This window comes from Columba livia, chromosome 7 (assembly GCF_036013475.1).
Source record: "Columba livia isolate bColLiv1 breed racing homer chromosome 7, bColLiv1.pat.W.v2, whole genome shotgun sequence".
Lineage (NCBI taxonomy): Eukaryota > Metazoa > Chordata > Aves > Columbiformes > Columbidae > Columba > Columba livia.
Genome location: NC_088608.1, coordinates 16,599,922 through 16,619,097, shown reverse-complemented (window position 1 = coordinate 16,619,097; position 19,176 = coordinate 16,599,922). Strand labels below are relative to the sequence as shown.

The 19,176-nt window shown below is 63.9% G+C and overlaps 2 protein-coding genes across 5 annotated transcripts; both read right to left on the bottom strand.

Moving 5' to 3' along the window:
• Positions 1-129: 129 nt before the first annotated feature.
• CTDSP1 (CTD small phosphatase 1) lies at positions 130-5,525 on the bottom strand. Its single transcript, XM_065070732.1, has 7 exons — positions 5,292-5,525; positions 3,778-3,920; positions 3,457-3,558; positions 3,172-3,228; positions 2,563-2,655; positions 2,114-2,299; positions 130-2,030 (listed from the first exon to the last, which is right to left on the bottom strand). The coding sequence occupies exons 1-7, from the start codon at positions 5,356-5,358 to the stop codon at positions 1,902-1,904; spliced, it is 777 nt and encodes a 258-aa protein (XP_064926804.1). The 5' UTR covers positions 5,359-5,525; the 3' UTR covers positions 130-1,901.
• A 3,322-nt stretch (positions 5,526-8,847) lies between these two features.
• SLC11A1 (solute carrier family 11 member 1) lies at positions 8,848-19,171 on the bottom strand. 4 transcript variants are annotated; one of them, XM_065070703.1, is made up of 21 exons: positions 19,033-19,171; positions 18,741-18,789; positions 18,355-18,555; positions 18,158-18,213; positions 17,798-17,884; positions 17,456-17,626; positions 17,146-17,270; positions 16,804-17,069; positions 14,646-14,779; positions 13,773-13,895; positions 13,323-13,442; positions 12,491-12,597; positions 12,330-12,400; positions 11,859-12,220; positions 11,562-11,720; positions 11,295-11,384; positions 10,997-11,116; positions 10,336-10,485; positions 10,185-10,258; positions 9,571-9,724; positions 8,848-9,488 (listed from the first exon to the last, which is right to left on the bottom strand). In XM_065070703.1, the coding sequence occupies exons 5-21, from the start codon at positions 17,828-17,830 to the stop codon at positions 9,378-9,380; spliced, it is 2,370 nt and encodes a 789-aa protein (XP_064926775.1). In that variant the 5' UTR covers positions 17,831-17,884; positions 18,158-18,213; positions 18,355-18,555; positions 18,741-18,789; positions 19,033-19,171; the 3' UTR covers positions 8,848-9,377. The 4 variants fall into 4 exon arrangements, with proteins under 4 accessions (XP_064926775.1, XP_064926772.1, XP_064926773.1 ...); XM_065070700.1 differs by having other exon boundaries at positions 18,741-18,836; positions 19,033-19,169; XM_065070701.1 differs by lacking the exon at positions 19,033-19,171 and having other exon boundaries at positions 11,859-12,014; positions 12,153-12,220; positions 18,741-18,986.
• Positions 19,172-19,176: the final 5 nt, after the last annotated feature.

Below are 19,176 nucleotides of genomic sequence, written 5' to 3'. Positions count from 1 at the left end.
ACCTGCAGTATCCCCCCTTCCAGGCGGTTTAGGGGATCCCAGGGGTTCACTGTGCCCCCTCGCAGTGCACACACATGGCACGTGCCCACGCCCACGTATGCATATACTCGCAACACATCAGGACTCACCTTTCCAAGATGATACAACAGCTTTAATCACACAAAGGCACTTGGATCTGGTCCCCCAGCCCTCCCCAGCGCCCCCAATGCCACCGCTGGCCCTCCTGGGCTTCCAAGGGTGCCCAGCGTGGAGGCTGCACTCTTTGGGTGCTGCAGCACCCATGGGTGCTCACCGGGCAGTGGGCTTTGCTGGTGCCATTTGACTTGTCTAATATAAAGTGCTGAGTTCAACCCTCCTGGAGGGGCAGGATCAGGCTGGGGGCTGGCAGGGGTCTGGTGGGGAGGGGTGTGCCGCAGCATCCCACATCCCAACCCCCCACCATGGGGCAGGAGGTGGAGGCAGGGGTGCAGGCAGCTTGGGGGGGACCCCTGCCCACCCCTGGTACCTGGCATCAGGAGAAGGGCAGTATTGGTAGGAGCTGGCCAAACAGCACCAGAGAGCTAAAACTCCTCACATCCCACCCCCACCCTCAATACTGCTCCCCCTCCCTGGCACAGTGGTAAAAAGGCACCCATGATTTTTTGAGAAACCGTTGCTTTTCCCCCTAAAAATATATGAGACATTGTCCATATTGCGATGCTTTAAAAGGCCTGGATGAGGTCAGCTCCCCTCCCCCCCCACGAAAAAAACCCTCCCTGAGAGCCCCCAGCCCATCAAGGCTGGGGGGTACCCTGGCACAAGCCCAACCCCATGGGGGTCAGGGTAACCCCAGGCTGCAGGGAGTGGGAGGCCCAGAGTGCCCCCTTCCCTGCCCCAGCTGGGGGGCTGGGGCTGGGTAAGGCTGCGGGTGGGCACACTAAGGCTAGTATGGGGGTCCCTCTCCCCTTGCAGTCACAGCCTTTGGTGAAGCTGCAGACGGATGGGGAGTGGGTGCATGGCTCCCCCTGCAACGGGGGGACCTCCCCATTGGTGACTGGAGTGGCTCCCACTGACATGGTGTAACTGGAGGAGGAAGAGGCCACCAGACCCCCGCTATGGGAAGAAACCGAGGCTGGAGGGGGTGAGTTAAGAGCCCCCCAGCATACTCCTTGCAGGGCCTAGAGGCGGGGTGGGCATGGAGACATGGTGTCCCAAGGCACATGGTGGGGGGCCAGGGGCTCAGCCCTGAGGGCAGGCTGCCCCCCCAAAACACACCCTCAAGGCAGGGGGCAGCAGAAGACAGGAGAGAGGGGTAGGGATATGTCGTCCTCCACCCCCTCCCCGGCAATCAGCTGCACCAAAGGCAGAGTTAACGGTAAAATAGTGGCTCCACGCACCAAGGCAAAAAAGACACCACCTCCCCCCCTTCCCATTTTTGTGGGGTGGTAAGGGGTTAACCCTGCCCATGTCCCCTGTAAATAGGGGCCCAGGGCTGCCAGCTCCCCCAACAGGCAGAGCCCAAATGGGGGGCTCAATCCCCCCAAAGGCAGTGGAAAGCAGCAGCTGCTGACCCCCCCTCTCCACTCGGGGGGACATAGAGGAGAATAGGACCTGAGAACCATTTCAGGGAGGGGGGATGCAGGTTTGGGGGAGATGGAGGGGAGGAGATGGACCCCCCACAATAGTTCCCTAGCACAGCAAGGCAGTTGGTCACACACGTCCCCCCCTCCTCTGTGGGAAGGGGACAACCAGCTCCCCAGCAGGGACATCCACATCTCCCACCACCAGCAGGCAGGGAGGGCACCCTTGCCCACTGGGGCTGGGGAAGACGATAGGGGGGATGCACTGGGACACCCCCACACACTCTAAAATAAGGCATCCAGCCACCACAGTAGCGCCCCACCCGGGTTTGGGGGGTGGCACTAGCTGTTAGTCCGCTGCTTCTTGAGCACTGAGTACACATCCTCCACCTTGCTGAGCCTCTCGAAGAAGGGCAGCAGGTCCAGCAGCTCCGTGTCCGCCATGTTATCGAACCAGGAAGCCACCGGCACCTGTGGGCAGTGCAGCAGGCAGTGGCTGAGGGGTGGCCCCCACCACCTCCCCTCCATCCCCCCCTCCCCCCAGGCGTACGTACGGCATTGTCAGGGTGGAAGATGTAGGATGCGGGCGAGTTGTCCACAATGATGATGCGGCGCAGGTCACGGCCCAGGCGGCTCAGGTCCTTCACGTAGTTACCGCGGTGGAAGACACAGGATTCCCGGAAGAGCCGTGCCCGGAAAGCACCCCATTTATCCAGCAGGTCGGCCACGGGGTCCGCGTACTGCGAGCAGGTGAGAGGGGTCACTGGGGCACACTCTGCCACTGTGCCCACCCCATGGTGATGATGGCACCCAGCTCTCCACCAGTGCCAGCTTGCCCAGTGCCTCAGTTTCCCTGGCCAGCGCCTTGCAGGGGCAGGCAGGCAGTGGGGTAGGCAGGGGACAGGGGGCCAGCAATGCCCATGGGTAGGCAGGCAAAGGGAATTGTGCCACCCCAGAGGTGGCCGGGAAAAGGAAGGCGATGGCGGGAGCTGGCGGCACCCACCTTGGCCAGGCTGGCAGTGAAGAGCACGCACTCAAAGAGCTCGCCCATGCGCTGCAGGAACTCATCCACGTGTGGCCGCTTGAGCACATACACCTGTGGGCAACGGGGCAGAGGGCAGCACAACACAGGGACCAGCAACCTGGCCCCTGCCAGTACCCCCATGCCCACCCACCCTGGGGGACGCTCATGCCTCTGATCCCAGATGGTGGCTCTCTGCTGGGAAGTGGGGGGCAGAGGGCTGCCCATGCCCTGTGCCATGAGCCCTGCCCCACGTGGGCTGGAAGATGCCACAGCCCCATTGGCACATCCGGAGTGAAGCATCTGGCCAGCTCCAGAGCCAAGTAACCAAGAACAGGCTGACTGCCCAGATCACAGCCTATCCTGGATTACTTGAACCTGGGGCCGGCCACTGCAGGAGGACACCGTGCCAGGACCCCTCCTCACCTCCCCACCTACTGGGAAAAGGAGCACCCACTTCTGCCCCCGCAAAGTGCTAGCCCCAGCACCCTGATGCACCTGAATGCCCCTTGGTGCAGAGTACTGGGACAGCTGCTGGACCCCGGGGAAGAGGTGGCTGTGCCCCCCACCCCCCAGGTACCCCCCTATTACCTGGTGCATGATGCCATCAATTTCCACGGGAATGATGAAGTCAGCGTTGTTCACTGGCTGGGGAGGGCACAACAGGATCAGTGCTGGGCAGATGACCCCTGCCCAAACACTGCCCGCCCGCTGCCCACACCCCCTGCTGGACCCACCACCCCCTGTAAGGACACCCCACCCATCCCAGCAGGGCTGTGTGGAGTGCCGATCACAGCTGCCATGGCACTGGGCATCACTTGGGAGGAGGACAGAGCAGGGGGCAGGAGGGGTGGGGTGGGCCAGGGCATCCCCCACCTTGAAGGAGCTGTGCACCAGCGTCTCGTCCAGGTCGATGACCACGCAGAGCTTGCTGGCATCCTGCGGCTTGATCTCAGGCAAGAGGTGTCTGACGGCAGCCTGCAGTGGGGCGGGGGGACACAGGCAAACCCAGGGGTCAGCAGGGTGGTGAGGGGCACCCCCTCCCACCCACCCAGAATTGGCATCGGGGGGGAACCCATATCAACCCCCATCCTGGCACTGGGGAAGTGCTGGGGATGGGCAGCCTGCCTGCCCCAGCACTGTGTCACCCCTGCAATGTCAAGCTGGGGGTGTGGGGGTGCTGGGGAGGGGGAATACCTTGGGCAGGGCCCCGTTCTCCTCCACCAGCAGCGGGGCACTTGTGGTGCCAGCACAGGGCTCCCCCTCATCGCGGCACAGGCAGCAGAAGAGGGACTGGAAGATGCTGCGGTTTCGTGGCTTCTTGGTGGGGACTTGGGTGCCTGGGGGGGCAGGAAGGGGATAAGAGGACAAGGGCACCCCTGGGGGTTCCCCAAGCCCCCCCATGGCAAGAAAGGTCAGGTAAGCCAGGTTCAGGGTTTTGACATGGGAGGTGCTGGGCGACACCCCCCCAAGCCCTCAACAGCCCCCAGCACCCGTCCGTCCACCCTTCCTGCCCCGCCAAGAGCTGGTGCTGCGGACACGAGTCTTTGGAGACCACCCACAGCTCTTTGCCTACGTGCATCCCCCCGAACGGCCGGAGACCCTACAATAACAGAGTGTGGGGAGCCGGGGCCGCTGTGGCACTTCCCAGGAGGATCGTGGACCCCCGAGATCGTCCCACTGTCCCTCCGCAGGGGGCACAGACCCACGCGGGTGAGTGACCCTGATGGGGGGACCTCGTCTGGGGAGGCGGGGATTACAGCCTCTTTTCCCCGCCCTCAGCCTGGCCGCTCTCTCATTGGCCGGCTCGAGCATGCCGGAGGCGAAAGACCAATCAGGAAGAAGTGCCCGCCCCCGGGTGCCGTTACCGCAGCCCCTATTGGCGGACCAAGGGGAAACTGAGGCAGAGGCGCAGCTCCTGCCCGCCCCGGGGGCAGTGCGGCGGCTCCAGCCCCTTCCCCACCGCCGGCGCGGGCAAGATTGTGGCTGCAGCCCGGGCCAGGATCGGGGCTCGTCTAGGCCCGGAGCCGCAGCTCCCCCTTAGCTGTGCCTCCCAGAAGCCGGACCAGGGCCCGTTGCCCTGGCAGCCCCATAGGTTGCCCCATGGCAGGGAACCCGTGGGGAGGCAGCTCCTCACAGGGGACAGACACCGTTCTCACGCTTGGCTCCCCCCCTGACCCCGCCAGCTCCCCAGGCCGACGAACAGCATCCCGGCGTCGGGCAGCGGGGCGGGCAGCGCTCCCCGCCAAAACCCCTGCGCTGGCTGGAGGGAGCGCAATTAACAGGCGGCCGAGGCGCCGGGCTGCAGCTGGTACCGGCACTCGGTCCCCCTCCCCGCCTCAGTTTTCCCACCGGCGCTGCCTGCACCCCCCGCCTGGCTCCGGAGGAAACAGCGCAAATACGCCGAGCGCCGGGGCCCGAGCAGCGCCTCAAACACCCCAGGGTCACCGACGGGATTCGGGGGAATGGGACGGAGCACGGTCCCCGCACCCAGGCGGGTGCAGACAATCCCGCTCCCTCCGAGCCTCGGCCCCACCGTGCCCCGGCGCATCCCACTCCAGCCCTGGGGCAGCAGGGCGCGCAGAACAGGCTGAGAGCGTCCGCAGCTCATCAAACCCTCCGCAAGCAGCCGCCCCCAGACCCCGCGGTACCGCAGACCCCGGGGACCTCCCCCAGCTCCCGCACCGGGGGGCAATCCCCCCCCGCGTTACCTTTCTCCTGCAGCGGGGCGCTCCCCTCCTCCCTGCTAACCTGGGCGATGATGGACTGGTGCTCCATGGGCGCCGGGGGGGGGTGGGTGGGAGGGGGCGGCCCCCCCCGGCGCGGCCCCCGGGGGGGGAGGCGGGGCGGGGGCCGGCGGCGGCGCGGGGCGGCGGGCGCGGGAGCGGCGCCGCGGAGGAAACTTTGTTACAACATGGAGTTTCCTCCGCCCGGGCTGGGGCTGCAAACATGGAACCCGGGCGCGGTTTCAAGGAACCCCTTAAAAGGGCAACGCCGGGCCCCCCCCTCCTCCTCCTACCTCCTCCTCCCGGCATCCGCCCCGCGGGGGAGGAGCGGGGGTCCCAGCCGAGGCGAGCCGGGACCGGGGGTGCAGGGAATGATGGTCTCTGAGGGGGTGCTTGTGACGCAGGCTTGGCTGAGATGGACCCCCGCTTGCACCATGGTGATCGTACGGAGTCCCAGCCTCTCCCCCGGGCTCTCCATAGCCTCCCAGCTCAGGGATTATGAGGATGGGGTTTGGCCCTGCTCTTTCCCGCAGGTGTCACCCACCACCCAGCTGGCAGCCCCTGGGGAAGGAGAAATGTCTCCCCCTGCAGTCACCCCCGGCACATGAAGCCCCCCGTCCCCATGCTGGGTGTCCCCTGCAGCAGAGCCTCCTGGACTCGGTGGCTCCTGCCTCTGCTGGGGGATCCCTGTCCCTCCTCGGGGACACGATCCCGATTGCCAGCATAGGCCAGTGTGGGGGGAAACAAAGGCTGGGGGGCTGCACCAGTAACCACCTGCTTGTTTATAATACTTCTTTTCCCCGCAAATCCCTAATTATTTGGACAAATTACATATACACATTAATAATATATATAATTTCTTCTGCAGTTCCTTCCCTCTTGCCTTCAGGGAGAAGTGAGGCTGTTTCCAGGTGCTCTCCGAAAAGCAGCTTTTACCGGGAGCTTGAAGATGCAACAACCTCCTCGGGAAAAGTCGCTCTCTCCCAAGTCCCCCATGCACTGGCATCCCCAGTGCTCCCTCATCCCCAGCACCTTCCCCACCTACGAGCCTGGCAGGGCTCTGCCAGGGCACCACTGCACCGCGGTGTCCCCGGGAAGCGTCTGGCCCCGGGGGATTTCCAGACGATCCCGGTCACCATCTCGGTCGCCAGAGACGCTGCGACCTCCGTCAGCGCTGCCCTGGGGGCAGAGCAAATTGGAAATTTCCCACCTGAGCTTGTTCGGGGTCTTTCAATCTCTCTCAGCTGTGATTTGGGAACTTAGAGAGCTGGAATCGTCGTTTCTGGCCCGGGGGGCACCCGGAGCATTAGTGAGGCGGCAATGCCCGCAGCAGCACCCCCTGGGTATCCCTCTGGCTCCCCGGGGTTGAGCCGTCCCCGTAGGGTGGAAGCAGCCCCTGAGGATCGAGTCTGGGAAGCAACTCGTTCCCTTTGCCAGCGTGGACCAAAAGGGGACACGACACATGCCCACAAGTGACCCGGGTGTCAGATGGGATCCAGCATCAGCAGGTGCCTCCCTGGGGAATTAGGATGCTGCGAAGTCAGCAGGACCTGGCAGGCACTGGCAGCGCTAGCAGAGCAAAAGCCTCTTCACACCTGCGGCTCCGACCTTCCCAGCTCCCTGTGGGGCATCCCAGCACCACGAACCCCTGGGAGCCCTGGCGGGGACCGGGCTGTGGCTGGGAACCGAGACACCTCGTCCTGCCACCTGCTCTGACAGTGGGTAGCGGTCATGCCTCAGTTTCCCTGTCCCCTTGCAGCGCTGGACAGAGAGGCAGCCGGCTCCCCTAACTAGGCAGCTGGTGCTCTCCCCGTGCCCGGCGGGAGGGAGAGGAAGGAAGAGGTGGTGCTTCCTCCAGTCTCTATTTTGGGCTGACTGGTGCTACTCCTTTATCCCAGGTGACGCCAGGCAGGGTGCCCACTTTATCCCCAGAGGGGTGGCTGGGCTGGGCTCTGCTGCAGGCAGGTGCCAGGGGACGCTGCTCACCGCGGGGACAGCTGTGGGAGCCACTGTCCTCTCCAGCACCCGTTTCTTTTGCTGAATCCTGCTCTTCCCTCCTCTTTGAGCCATGAGCAAGCAGCAGCCCCAGCTCACTCAGGCCCTGCCCGTTCTCTAATTAATGTAATTAGGAAAATCTCCCGACCAGACGCCTGGAGCAGCAATCAGAGCATCACTTCTAACTTTGCTGCTCACCCACAGGGAGCTCCGACAGCCTGGGAGCTCAGGGAGATGCCGTCCACCCCCGGGGCTGCGAGACAGGCTGGTGACAAGGGGGTTGTGGGGACACGGGCCTCATCCTGCACTCCCAGGCCAGGAGCGGGCAGTCCCCCGCTGGATGCGTGGGCTGCGGGGTGCGGGCACAGCGCAGAAAAGCACCGTGCTCCCGCTAGCCAGGCACCGAGGGACCTCTCTGTGCCACCCCACTGTCCCCAGGCTGGAGTCCTGGCCGCCATCTCTTACCCCAACTATATGTGCCTCTAGGAGCGCTGCCCCACGGCCGCGGACCGGGGCTGGGCACCTCCTGCTGTGCCCAAGCAGGTGCCTTCGAGCCCCGGACCAGGGGTCCCGGCTGGAGAAGGACGACCCCAGCTGGCACTGCTCTGGCGACCTCCTGCCCCACAGACGAGCTATGGGGCTGGTCCCTGCACTCCGCAGACCCCAGCACCCCGACCCCGATGTTCCCGGCCCACCCAGCCCCTGCAGGCCCCCGCACCTCGGGCTAGGGGCGCCTCTTGCAGGGCGCTGTGGACGGGAGCGCAGTCCCTACTCCTCCCCAGAGCTGGTGGCAGCCCCGGCGAGAGAGGCCAGCTGCGCCCCTTGCGGGGAGAAGACCCCTCCTTTCGGTGGGCCCCACCGCTGTGGCTCCTCCTTCAAGCTGCCCGAGGTTGAGCCAACGCGGAGGCGGGAGGCACCGCCCCACCCCGGCCGGCATCGCCGTTTTAAGGAAGGGGAAATTCTTCACATAAACAAACGCGGCCCCCAGGAACGGGGGGAAGGGGGGGTCTGTTCCCGGGGTGGTGGGGGACATGGAATGGTGGGTCTGTTTCCCCCTCATTCTCCCCATCTCTATCCCTCGTCCGCGTTGGTTTGGGAAAGGGGATTTTGGGTTTGTGGGGGTGCTGGGGAGAGGGGGGAGCCTTGAAACAGCCAGGGAGCGTCTAACAAGTGCGGGCCGCGGCGGGGAGCGAAGCGCGACGGGATCCCCCACCCGGGGTGCGGACCGAGGACGGGGGTGATGGGGGGAGCGACGGCCGTCCCCGGGAGGGGCCCGAATGGCCCCGTATCCGGCGGGGCCGGCAGGCGGGAACCGAGGCATCCGGGGCGCATAGGGCACGGTGAGGACCCCCCACCTCCCCGCTCCCCCCAGGGGAATGCAAAGAGTTGAAGCTAAAGCCCCTTTCTGCACCTCCACGGCAACGCGTGGGTGTGTGCAACCCCCTCCACCGAGCCCACCCAGCCTGGGGCAAAGGGTCTGGCCCTGGGAATGGGGGAGCCGTGGGGGTCCCCGCCCTGGGGCCGTGCAGCAGCAGCGAGGCTGAGGCCAGGTTACAAACACGCCATTTATCAGCTTCCCCCGAGTTTAGGAGTCCCTGGTGGGGCTCCGGCTGGTCCCATCCGGGGCTGACCCGGTACCGGGCAGCGGGGCTGGCCGCCCCGGCTGCGCTGGGGCTGGTCCCGCTGTCCCCGGACGGCGGGAGGAAAGGCGTAGTTAGCGGTCCCGGGTGGTGATGAGCGGTCCCGGGCGGTAATCAGTCGTCCCGGGGGCCGGCGGTTCCCGGCGCTAATGAGGAAGGGAAATCTCCAGGGCGGCTTCTTCATTGAGGCCTCTGTGCCAAGGGCTGCCGGCACCTCCCGCTGTCCCCCCACTCCGCATCCAGCCTGGACCAGCATCCCCGAACTTGGGGGGGGTCTCCTAAAACTCGGGGGAAGGTCTGCCCAGCTGTTAACCCCTTCCTTGCTGAGTGTATCTCTTGCCACAACATCACCCCTGGGGCTCCGCGTGGCATCAAGCAGGTGGCCGGTGCAGGGGGCGGTGCAGGACGGGGGGACAGTAATGAGGGACAGGGTTTATCACCGGGTCCCTGCCAGGGCTGGCGGGTTGAGGGAGACACCGAAGCTGAACCGGCTGTGGTGGTTCCAGGCCAGGAACCAGGCTCCGTGTGCGATGCTGCACGTCCAGATCTGTGGAGGAAAAGAGAGCAGGTCGATGGGCTGGGTGCACTGTCTGCCGGGCAGCCCCCGATTCCCATGGTGCCAGCCCTACCAGGTAGGCGATGAAGGCCACGTAGACAGCCAGCAGCAGACCCAGAGGGATATAGTACCCCAGGCCTTGCAGCGTGGGCAGGAAGTCCACCACAAAGTAGACGTTGATGGCGCAGACCAGCCCCGTGATGAGGGTCATCAGCACCTTCCCTAGGCTGCAGGCAGCAGAGCAGACATCAGCACCAGGGCAGAGCCCACACCACATATGCCAGTGGGCACAGCGGTCTGGGGGATCTGGGGTTGTAGGTGAGCAAGACCCCAACCAGGACATCTGCACCCCACGGTCGTACTACACCCCCATGATGGGGGTCTGGGTACCCTTCAAATGCAGAGCTGGCAGTGCCAGGAGGATGCTGAGGACTTGTGGGGGAGACCAGATGTAGTGTTGGGATGAGGATGGAGAGGGGCAGTGATGGAGTCTGTCCTGCTCCAGATGCCCTGGGCACATGGGAACGAACATCTCCCCCCTTATCACCCCCTCCCCCCTCCTCCAATGCACATACACCAACTGCCCCCAAGGTGTGGTGTGCAGGGGGATGAATAGGCAAAGCGAGGGTGCCTGCAGCTGGGGCACCCCTCTCTGCCTCCTCTACCTCCCTCTGCCCTGGCACTCACAGGCCGTTGGTGAAGTCCTGCATGAGTGGGCGCAGGCTGGTGAAGGTGAGGACGGGCAGGACGGCAAAGGGCAGCTGAAAGGAGAGCAGGGTGAGGGGGGCACGACTGCTGGGCTGGGCTATTGGGGGGCAGGAAGTGCCCCCCACCTTACCAGGATGCTCTGAAGGACGTTGAGAATGTCATTCATGCCTGTGAGGTGGCTGACATCCTTGAAGGCAGCCACAAAAACAGTGGGCAGGATGGCGAAGGAGCGGGTGAAGAGCACCCGGGCGAAGCGGGACCAGCGGAGCTGCAGGAAGCCCTGGGGACATGGCAAAACCTGCACCCTTGCCCCTTGCTGTGAACTGTGCAGCCCCCCCGCCAAATCCTGGCTTGGACGAACACAGGGGGCATCACCCCCTCCTCTGTGTCAGGGCACTGGACAGGTCCTTGCAGGGCTGCCAGACCCCACTAGATGTCAGCTCCAGCTCATAAAGCAAACAAGCTCATTAGGGAAATAACGCATGGGGCACCCATAGGGTGCCTCTGGGAGGGGATGTCACAGGGGTGAGGGTGGCTGTGCAGCAGCAATGGGTGGACACTGTCTGCATCCTACGTCCTGGGGACCAGGACCCTGGTGCCAGCAAGTTGTCACCCACCAGGTGGGCAGTGCCCCATGCCCAGCTCCCTGCAGGCACTGGGGGGCAATTAACTCTGCTAAATACCCCTGGATGGCTGTGCCCATAGGACCCCCCCACCCAGAGCCCTCCTGTTATTCCCCTCCCTCCCAGCTGCTCCCCATGGGGGCGAGGGCCAGCATCCCCATCCCTCACCTCCATGACGAACTGTCCCGCGTAGGTCCCAGTCATCGTGGAGCTCTGCCCTGCTGCCAGGATCCCAATGGCCCAGATGTACAGCGCCACCACCCCGAAATAGCACCCAAGGATGACACCCTGTGTGGGGACACTTCTGTGGGGGACCCCAGAGCATTCCCCTCCCTGGGCACCCCCACCAGCTCTCAGCCTCCCAGTGAGGTGATGGCAGCCACCAGCCCCAGGAGTCAGTAGGATGGAGCGCTATGTCCCTCAAATTCATACAGATGCCTGTTGGGCATAGCCTGGGGCCACTCACCCCCTGGTAGATATCCACAGACACCGTCTCGTTGTTGGCAGGGAAGATGCTGGCGTAGTGGCTGACACTGCTGTTGATGCATTTGTTGTGCTGCAAAGCACAGTGGGTACGAGTGTGACAGCCACCTGGCAGCCCCCACAGACATGGGGGGACCTCCCCAGCATCCCAGGGGACAAGGACCACCCACTCTCCAAGGGATGCTCGTCCTGCCTGTCCCCACAGCCAGGCACAGCCATCACCTCCCCGCAGGTGAGGGGTGACACTCACCATGTCTTCGTTTCGCTGACGGTAGAAAGCCTCACCAAAGACAGCCATGACAAAGAGATTGATGAGGAAGGAGACAAAGAGGGCCAGGCAGGACTCAGTCAGAAAATACATGTTGGCCTCCTGCACTGCCTCCTTCTTGGACCGGTCAATCGCCCGAGTCTGGTCACAGTGGGTGACATGGGTGCCATGGGGTCAGGCTAGCATCCTCTGTCCTGCAGCCAGGACCAGCTGGTCCCCGCTACATGTCCCCTGAGACACCCCAGGGTGGCAGTGTCCATGGCAATGCCTTGGTTTTACCTTGACCAAGGAGGAGTGGAGGAAGATATTATGAGGCATGATGATGGCACCAACAATGCCCACAGCCTGGAGCAGCTCCTCTCGCCCGCAGCCTGGGCAGTAGGGCAGGAAAATGCCCTTCAGCACCTCCACCTGCCCTGGCCTCACCAGCACATACTGGGAACAAGTGTGAAAGGGCACTGTGAGCTGGCAGCCCCCCACCCCCACTGCAGCCCCATGCCAATGGGGGCACCCTGTGGGAGTCCCCTGCCAGTGCCGTGCAGGGAAAGGGGTGTCTCCATCTCTCCCCTTCACCTCGTAGCCAAAAGTCAGGGCCATGATGGTGATGAGGATGCCAAAGAAAGCCTCCAGTTTGCGAAGCCCTAGAAGTGTCAAGAGATGGGGTGGTACAGAGCAGGAGACACCAGTGCCACATCAGCACCAGGGCTGCCCAGGTGAGCGTCTCCCCCGTCCCCCCACCCCAGAACTCACCATACTTGTCAAGGAATAGGAAGAAGAGGGTGTCCACAATGGTGATGAGGACCCCGCCCCAGAGGGGGATGCTGTGGGATGGCAAGGGGGAATGTTAGTTGTGTGGCCCTTGGCAGAAAGTGGCCATCAGGGAGGCTGGGAGTCCCCATGGGGTGGCTCACCGGCCAGCTGAGAGCAGGCTGAAGGCGATGGCTGTCCCAATCACCTCCTGCATGTCAGAGCCGATGATGGCGATCTCAATCATAAGCCAGAGCAGCACGCGGGGCACCTGGCAGGGCCAGGGCACGGTGAGGTGCCTGAGCCCTGAGTCAATGGGCACAGCCTCCAGGCTGGAGACTCCTGTCCCCAGGCTGTGGCAAGCCACCCAGAGTAGCGTGGGGACCCTGAGAGATCCACCCCAGCCTCTCCCACAACACAGTCTCAGGGTACAAGGGGACAGGACCCAGCTGCCTGGATATGATGCTCCCGGGGGCGGGGGGGGGGACGTGCTGGGACAGAAGGATGTGTCCAGCGCTCCTTTTGGGGACCTGTTATTTAGCCATTCACCCCCATCAGAATCCTGCTGCCTAGATGAGACCCCTAGCTCCCCGCTTCCTCTGCTTTATGACCCCCCGAGCTCCCCAGCTCCCCACACCAACACACCCAGGCTTGTCCTGCATCTCAGCTGCGCATCACTGCCCTGACACCAGGGTTCACCCCCCAAAGGGATGTGCTTGTGTGTCCCCAAATTGGACTAGGACACCGAGGCACCTGCTTCCTTCCTGCCTCTGCCAGGCCCCTGTATTGCAGGGGTGTGTGGGTGCTAGCGGGTGGGCACTGGGGCTGGGGAGCTTTTGGGAGCCCCTAGCAGAGGTGAGTCTCTCACAGCATCTTCCTGCTCCTCTCCACCCCCTAGACAGTCCTGTCCCCCCAGTCCCTGCCAGGGCTGCCACCAGCCCAAGTGTGAAGTCTCCCCAAGGTGTGACCGCCGGGGGGGACCCTGTGATTGCTCACCTTGGGGTAATAGAGGTAGCAAATCTCACCCAGGTCTTTGCCCGTCACCACTCCCAGCCGGATGGCCAGGCGCTGGCACAGCAGCCCCAGGACGGTGGCCCACAGCAGCACCCACAGCAGCTGGGGGAGGAGGGAGCGAGGTAGCAGAGGCTGAGCACTGGGTAGGAGCTGGCTGCCCAGGGCTCCCAACAAGGGTGTCAACCAGCCCAGGGACACAGGGAAGGAGAAGCCTGGAGGCAATAGCAGTTGTCCCCAGCCCAAGCTGGGGGGTGGCCCTTCCACACCCCTGGGTGCCCTCCCCCTGTGCCAAGGGAGGGCCCCCCCATTCCCTTCCCACTCTCTGGGCTGGGGAAGCTGGTTTGCCATAGGGCTGGGCAGCCGTTAGCGCAGGAGAGGTTACGAAACCCCCGCTGCTTCCTGACCCGGAGGCTGGGGGGGCCCAGGGCTCACCTTGAACCCCGCCACTGCCCCGCACTGCAGATCTGACTCCACGTTGCCCGGGTCCAGGTAGGCAATGCTCATGAGGAAACCGGGACCGGTGAAAGCCCAGAGTTTCCTAAAGCTGAAACCAGGCTGGGACGAGGCAGCAGGTCAGAGCGGGACATTCCCATTCAAAACCAGTGTCACCCAGTTGCATTCCCAGTCCCCTTTAACCTGTTGCTAGGAAGTCCTGTACTGCCTGCATGGGCACATTTCTCACACGGAGAGTATTTCTTCTCCCTGTTTTGGGGAGAGAACCACTGCCCTCCAGCCCCTCTCCCTTAGCAGCAGTGCTGGGGGACAGCAAGACCCTCATCCCACATGGGGTCAGGTTGGGCAACGATTTACAGGGGCATCCTAGGACTGTCAGGCACCATTAATTGCACCCCATGGGATCCCACTGCCAACCCCTGCTTTCACTGTACTCTGGCAAGGTAACCCCCATTCCTATCCCTTCTCCTTTCCATCCTGGGATGGGCCAGGACTGGAGGGGCTGGTGGGGCACAGGCAACCTGGGGGAACCCTGCTGGGCTGGGCATGGGTGGCCCAAGATGAGGGAGCCTGGGAGGTGCATGAGCAGTGGGTTGATTCCTGCGGATGGATAGCACCACACCCTGTGCCTCAGTTTCCCCCTCTGGAAACCTCTAAGTGTGAAAAAATGCAGGCTGGGGCTGTGATCTGCCTAAGCTGGGTCTGGGGACACTGAGGTCCCCAGGGCATGTCACAGGCATATCTCTGTCCCTGCAATGGCTTTTTGCACCCTCACCTCAAGCTCCCTGTGGTACCATCCCCTCGGCCCATCTCTGTCCACCCTGATGGAGGTGCCAGCCTGGCAGCACCTACCCCACTGCCCTTTGGGATGCTGATGAGTTCGTCCAGGTAGGTCTGATCCCGGATGCCAGGGTGCTGCGGGGACACGGGGCTCCCACTGGTGCCATAATCCTGGGCTTGACCCCGGTTCAAGGACCCAGAGAGGCCTGAGGGAGTGAGGAGGAGGGAAGGTGGCAGCCCGTTGGGAGACAAGGACACTGGTAGTCTGGTAGCCCTGGTATTGGCTTCCCCCACGTCCCACCTGCCCCAACCTGGTGAGCCCCATGAGGAACAAATTCCATTTTTCCAGGGGGATGGTGAGCATGGCTGTATGGGGGCTGTCAGTGGCTGCCCAAGGAGACAGAGGCCACCTTTAGCTCAGATGTCCCTAAAAATTCCTCGTCTCAGCCCAGTTGTCACCAGTGCAAGGCCCAAAGTGCATTTCTGGGCACGAGGGAAAGGAGGGGACCTTGCTCTGGCTCCTGCAGCTGGGTGGGCACAGAGAGAGGACAAGAAACTTGTACTGGTCCCAGTCCCTCCCAGCCTACTCATGTCCTGGGAGAGTGGATGAATCACGGGTGGGCTTGGGCAAACAGGACAGGGCAGGTGCGGAAACCAGGACAGTCTGGGGCGACAATGCCCACAGGGTCGGGGAGCAGAGCCAGGGGTCCAAGGGCAGCATGAAGGGGGTCTAGGGGAGGAGGGGAGGTGCAGGGGGACCCAAGTGTCATGGGGCTCACCTGGCTCCAACGATGCCATGTCTGGGTCTGATCTGGTGCTACAGAGCCCTGATCTTGACGTTGGGTGCAACACCCACTGCCCAGCTTTTAAAGGATGCCCCAGTTGCCCCCCCCGAGGAGAAGAGGAGGAGGAAGTTCTCCTTCCCCACTTGCTGACCTAGGCTGGGAAAGGGGCCCTGCCTGGGAGCAAGCGTGCTATGAACATGCACGGTCTCAGTTCCCCCACCCTTTGCCAGGAGGGGGGGACCTAGTGCCTCCCTCCCCTTGGCATGCACACACCAGCGTGCCCAGGGCTGTGGGAGCGTGCACATGTGTCACCCTCCCTCACATGCCAGGGGTCCTGCTCCTTTGGGTGGCTGGGGGGACAGGGAACAGTGTCTTGCAGGGAGGGGAGGGAGAGCTGACCCCATGGGAGTAGGGGAAAGGCCAGACGAATGGGAGCAAGGAGGAAGCAGGCATGTGTTGCACAAGTGCCTGAGCAGGTCAAAATGCACCCTCAGCAGCGGGGAGGAGCACCCAGCCAGGCAGGCTCTGCGGTGCAGGGTGATCACACCGTCCCTGCCTGGGGGGACCCTCCCCCCAACGATGGGGTGCTCAGCGTCATGGCAGGTCAGGCTGTCCTCGCAAAAGCAAGGCACCAAGGCCCCAGGACCCTTGTGGCTGTGGAGGTGGGAGGAGGAGCACCCCAGGTGCAGCTGTGGGTGCCTGAATAGTATGGACTGCTACTTGAGCCACCCCTCTGCCACCATGATGTGCCTCACAGAGAGGTGGGCATTGGGGCTCTGCCCCCAGGGAGAGGTGGACTGGTGGCAGGCACAGGGATTCCAGTCTGGCCCTGCTCCAGGGTATGTCCCAGGCACCCCCCACCTCAGGCAAGAGCTGGAACAGCTGCAAGGAGGACAGGATCCCACCCAGACTTGTGTGGGGGTTAGCATGAAACTCAACCTCCCCCTGGCCTCCCCATGACTCAGTTTCCCCAAAGTGAACGAGCCTAGACAGGCAGCACTGGCAGCTTTATTCCCCATTAGCTGGAGGGTGGCGAAGTTGGGGGCTGGCAGCCCTGGCAGAGGCAAAGGGTGTCCCAGCGGGGAACTGGCAGGCAAAGGGGGCGAAGAATTGGGCAGCAAAAGAGATGGGGTCGGGGGGTTGCTGCAGGAGCAAGGCCTGGAGGAAGTCGGCCAGCAGCGCCAGGAGCTCGGGGTGCTGCCGGACATAGGTGGTGTGGGATGCTTCCAGCTGCTCCTGCAGTGGGGTGGACAGGGTGGGCACAGCCACCGATGACAGCCCCAGCCACCATGACAGCAGGGGGGGAACAGGATGCCTGGGTCCTCTTCCACACTTGAGAAGCTTGGCGGGTACTGGCCAGCCTGATCCCCAGTGTGGCCCCTGGGGACCCCAGAGGAGACCCTGCTGGGAAGTGACACAGCCCCATGGCTCCCGCCCAATCTCACCTTCTGGTCCAGGAACCAGGAGCACAGCTGGATGTCCTCCTCCCAGTCCAGGGGCTGTTTGGGGAAGGTGAGCTGGGGCTGGACCCCACCTGGCAGCAAAAAGGCAGGGCAGGGCATTCCTCACTGTGCTGCCAGACAGCGGGCAGGGGCTGCCCGTGCTGGTGGGCACAAGCTTCCCCCTGCCAGTACCTATCTCGCCAAGGACAGACTCATCCTGCAGAAGCAACAGCCTTGGGCAGCCAACCTGTACCCGCCGGGCCAAATGCCTGCAGGGAGAAGAACTCGTGACCCCATCCTGGGTCCCTGTCAGGCTGGCAGGGCTGGGGCTGCCTCTGGCCGTACCCACTGGGGAGGAAGCTGCTCTGCCAGATGGTGGAGATACCCAAGCTGGTGTGCACAGCTCTCTCGATCACAAACACCTTCACCTCCGTCGAGCCCACTGCCTGCTGCTGGATGCCCAGGGCACGCTGGGCAGGGGGTCACAGGCAGGGGTCAGCCCTATCCAAGAGTCACCCCTGCCCCGAGGCGCCATCCCCATGTTCCCCCATGCTGTCATTCACACTGCTCACCCACCACCTCCTGCATCACACTCTGGCACCCCCAACCTGACCCAGACCCCCCATCCCTTGGGTTCCCCCAGCTGGCAGCTCACGTAGCTGGAGGTGCAGAGGTGGCCCTCGGCATCGATGGCCGGGAAGGTGAGGCTGGGGGGCACTGCCTGCCGGCATGCCAGCACCCGCAGCAACAGGATGCTGGCGCCTTCCAGTAGCAGCCCCCGCACCTCATCACAGCTGTAGGAGAAGCTCTGGCACTTTGGCTCTCCCTGCAGAGATACATGGCCACCTTGTGAGACAGCCACAGCCACACAGTCCCTGGGGATGCTATCCTCTGGAGCCTGGGGGCACCCCTGGGTGGGACAGGCCAGCCATGCACCCCCCCTTTCAGGATGTGCCTCATCTCGGAGGCAGAGGGGAGAGATGCCCCTCAGCCTCACCTCTTGCTCCTGGAGCATCTTGGTGACAGTCATTCCATGCTGGTGGCTCACTATGTGGGTCCTCCTCTCTACAGCATGTGCTCTAAGCTGCAGGAGAAGTAAGGGGCATGGCGGGGGTGGGGGGTAGAGCCAGGGCACTTCCCGTCTGAGGTGGCACAGCCCTGCACCCTTCTCAACCAGGGCATCCTACCAGATGCATTGTGGGAAACTTCCCACTCCAGCTGCCCCCCAGAGTAGAGGAAGGGGACCAGGTTAGTGGGACAGAAGTGTTGTCCAAGCCAGGGAGGGGACAACAGGCTGTCCACAGCGACCTTGCACAGGACAGGGAGGAAGGGGACATGCCACCACCACACTGGTCACCTGCAGGTGCTCCTGCTCCTCCTGCTCCAGGGTCTCCAGCTGCGGGGTCACATAGGCTGGCAGAGCAGAGCGACACTCAGCTCATCCCATCCCACTGGCACTGCAGCAGTGCCCCACATACCAGCCCTGGGGCTGGTGGGACCGGGATGCTCCAGCCCTGGGGAGGGAGGGGACACCCCACACCACCCCCGACTCACCTTTGAGGGTGCTGGAGCAGGGCACACCGTCCTGCCTGCCGCGGGAGCCAGCCTGCACCAGGAAGCAGCTCTGCGCTGGCTCTCCCGCCCGCTCGTAAGGTGCCCACCGGACTGCCGCCCACCACTGGCCCCCGGCCTGGTCCCCCGCTGCCACCACCTGCAGCGTCTCGGCGAACAGGCAGCACTCCAGCTCCTCCAGCCCTGCCCGGAGGGACCGTCACCGCGGCCCAGGGTACTCCCCCACCTCCGTTTCCCCCACCGCACAGGCCGGGCTGAGCCTCTCACCATTCACCCGGCTCAAGCCCCCACGACCTGGACCCCACTCCTGCCAGGCCAGGTGCCCCCCGGCCTTGCACCCCCAGGACACAGCTTTTGGGGGTACCCACCGATGAGGCTCAGGAACTCCGCAGCTGCCGCTGTCAGGACTGGTGTCTCCTGCTGGCACCCGGCGGGGGGCTCCATGTCTCACCTGGGGGCTGCCGCTGCCGGATCCCCAGGTGAGGGGGCAGCATGTCTCCCCCAAACCCCAGTACAACCCCGGTGCCCACACTGACCACCCCACCTCCCCGGCCTCTGCAGCTCCTCAGCCCCTGTTGTCCCCTTAGCGTCCCCCACGGAACCCTAAGAACCCCCAACCTCCCCCCCAACACCCGCCCCAGCCCCCGGGCGCCCCCAGACCTGCCCGGTTCGGATCCGGGTGCCTCCCCCAACGCCTCAGAGGTTTCCGTAGCAACGGCCTGGCCCCGCCTCTTAAAGGGGCAACGACGCCGCAGCGGGACTTCACGCGAGAGGGGCACCAGCTCCTCAGGAAAGGGACAAGCA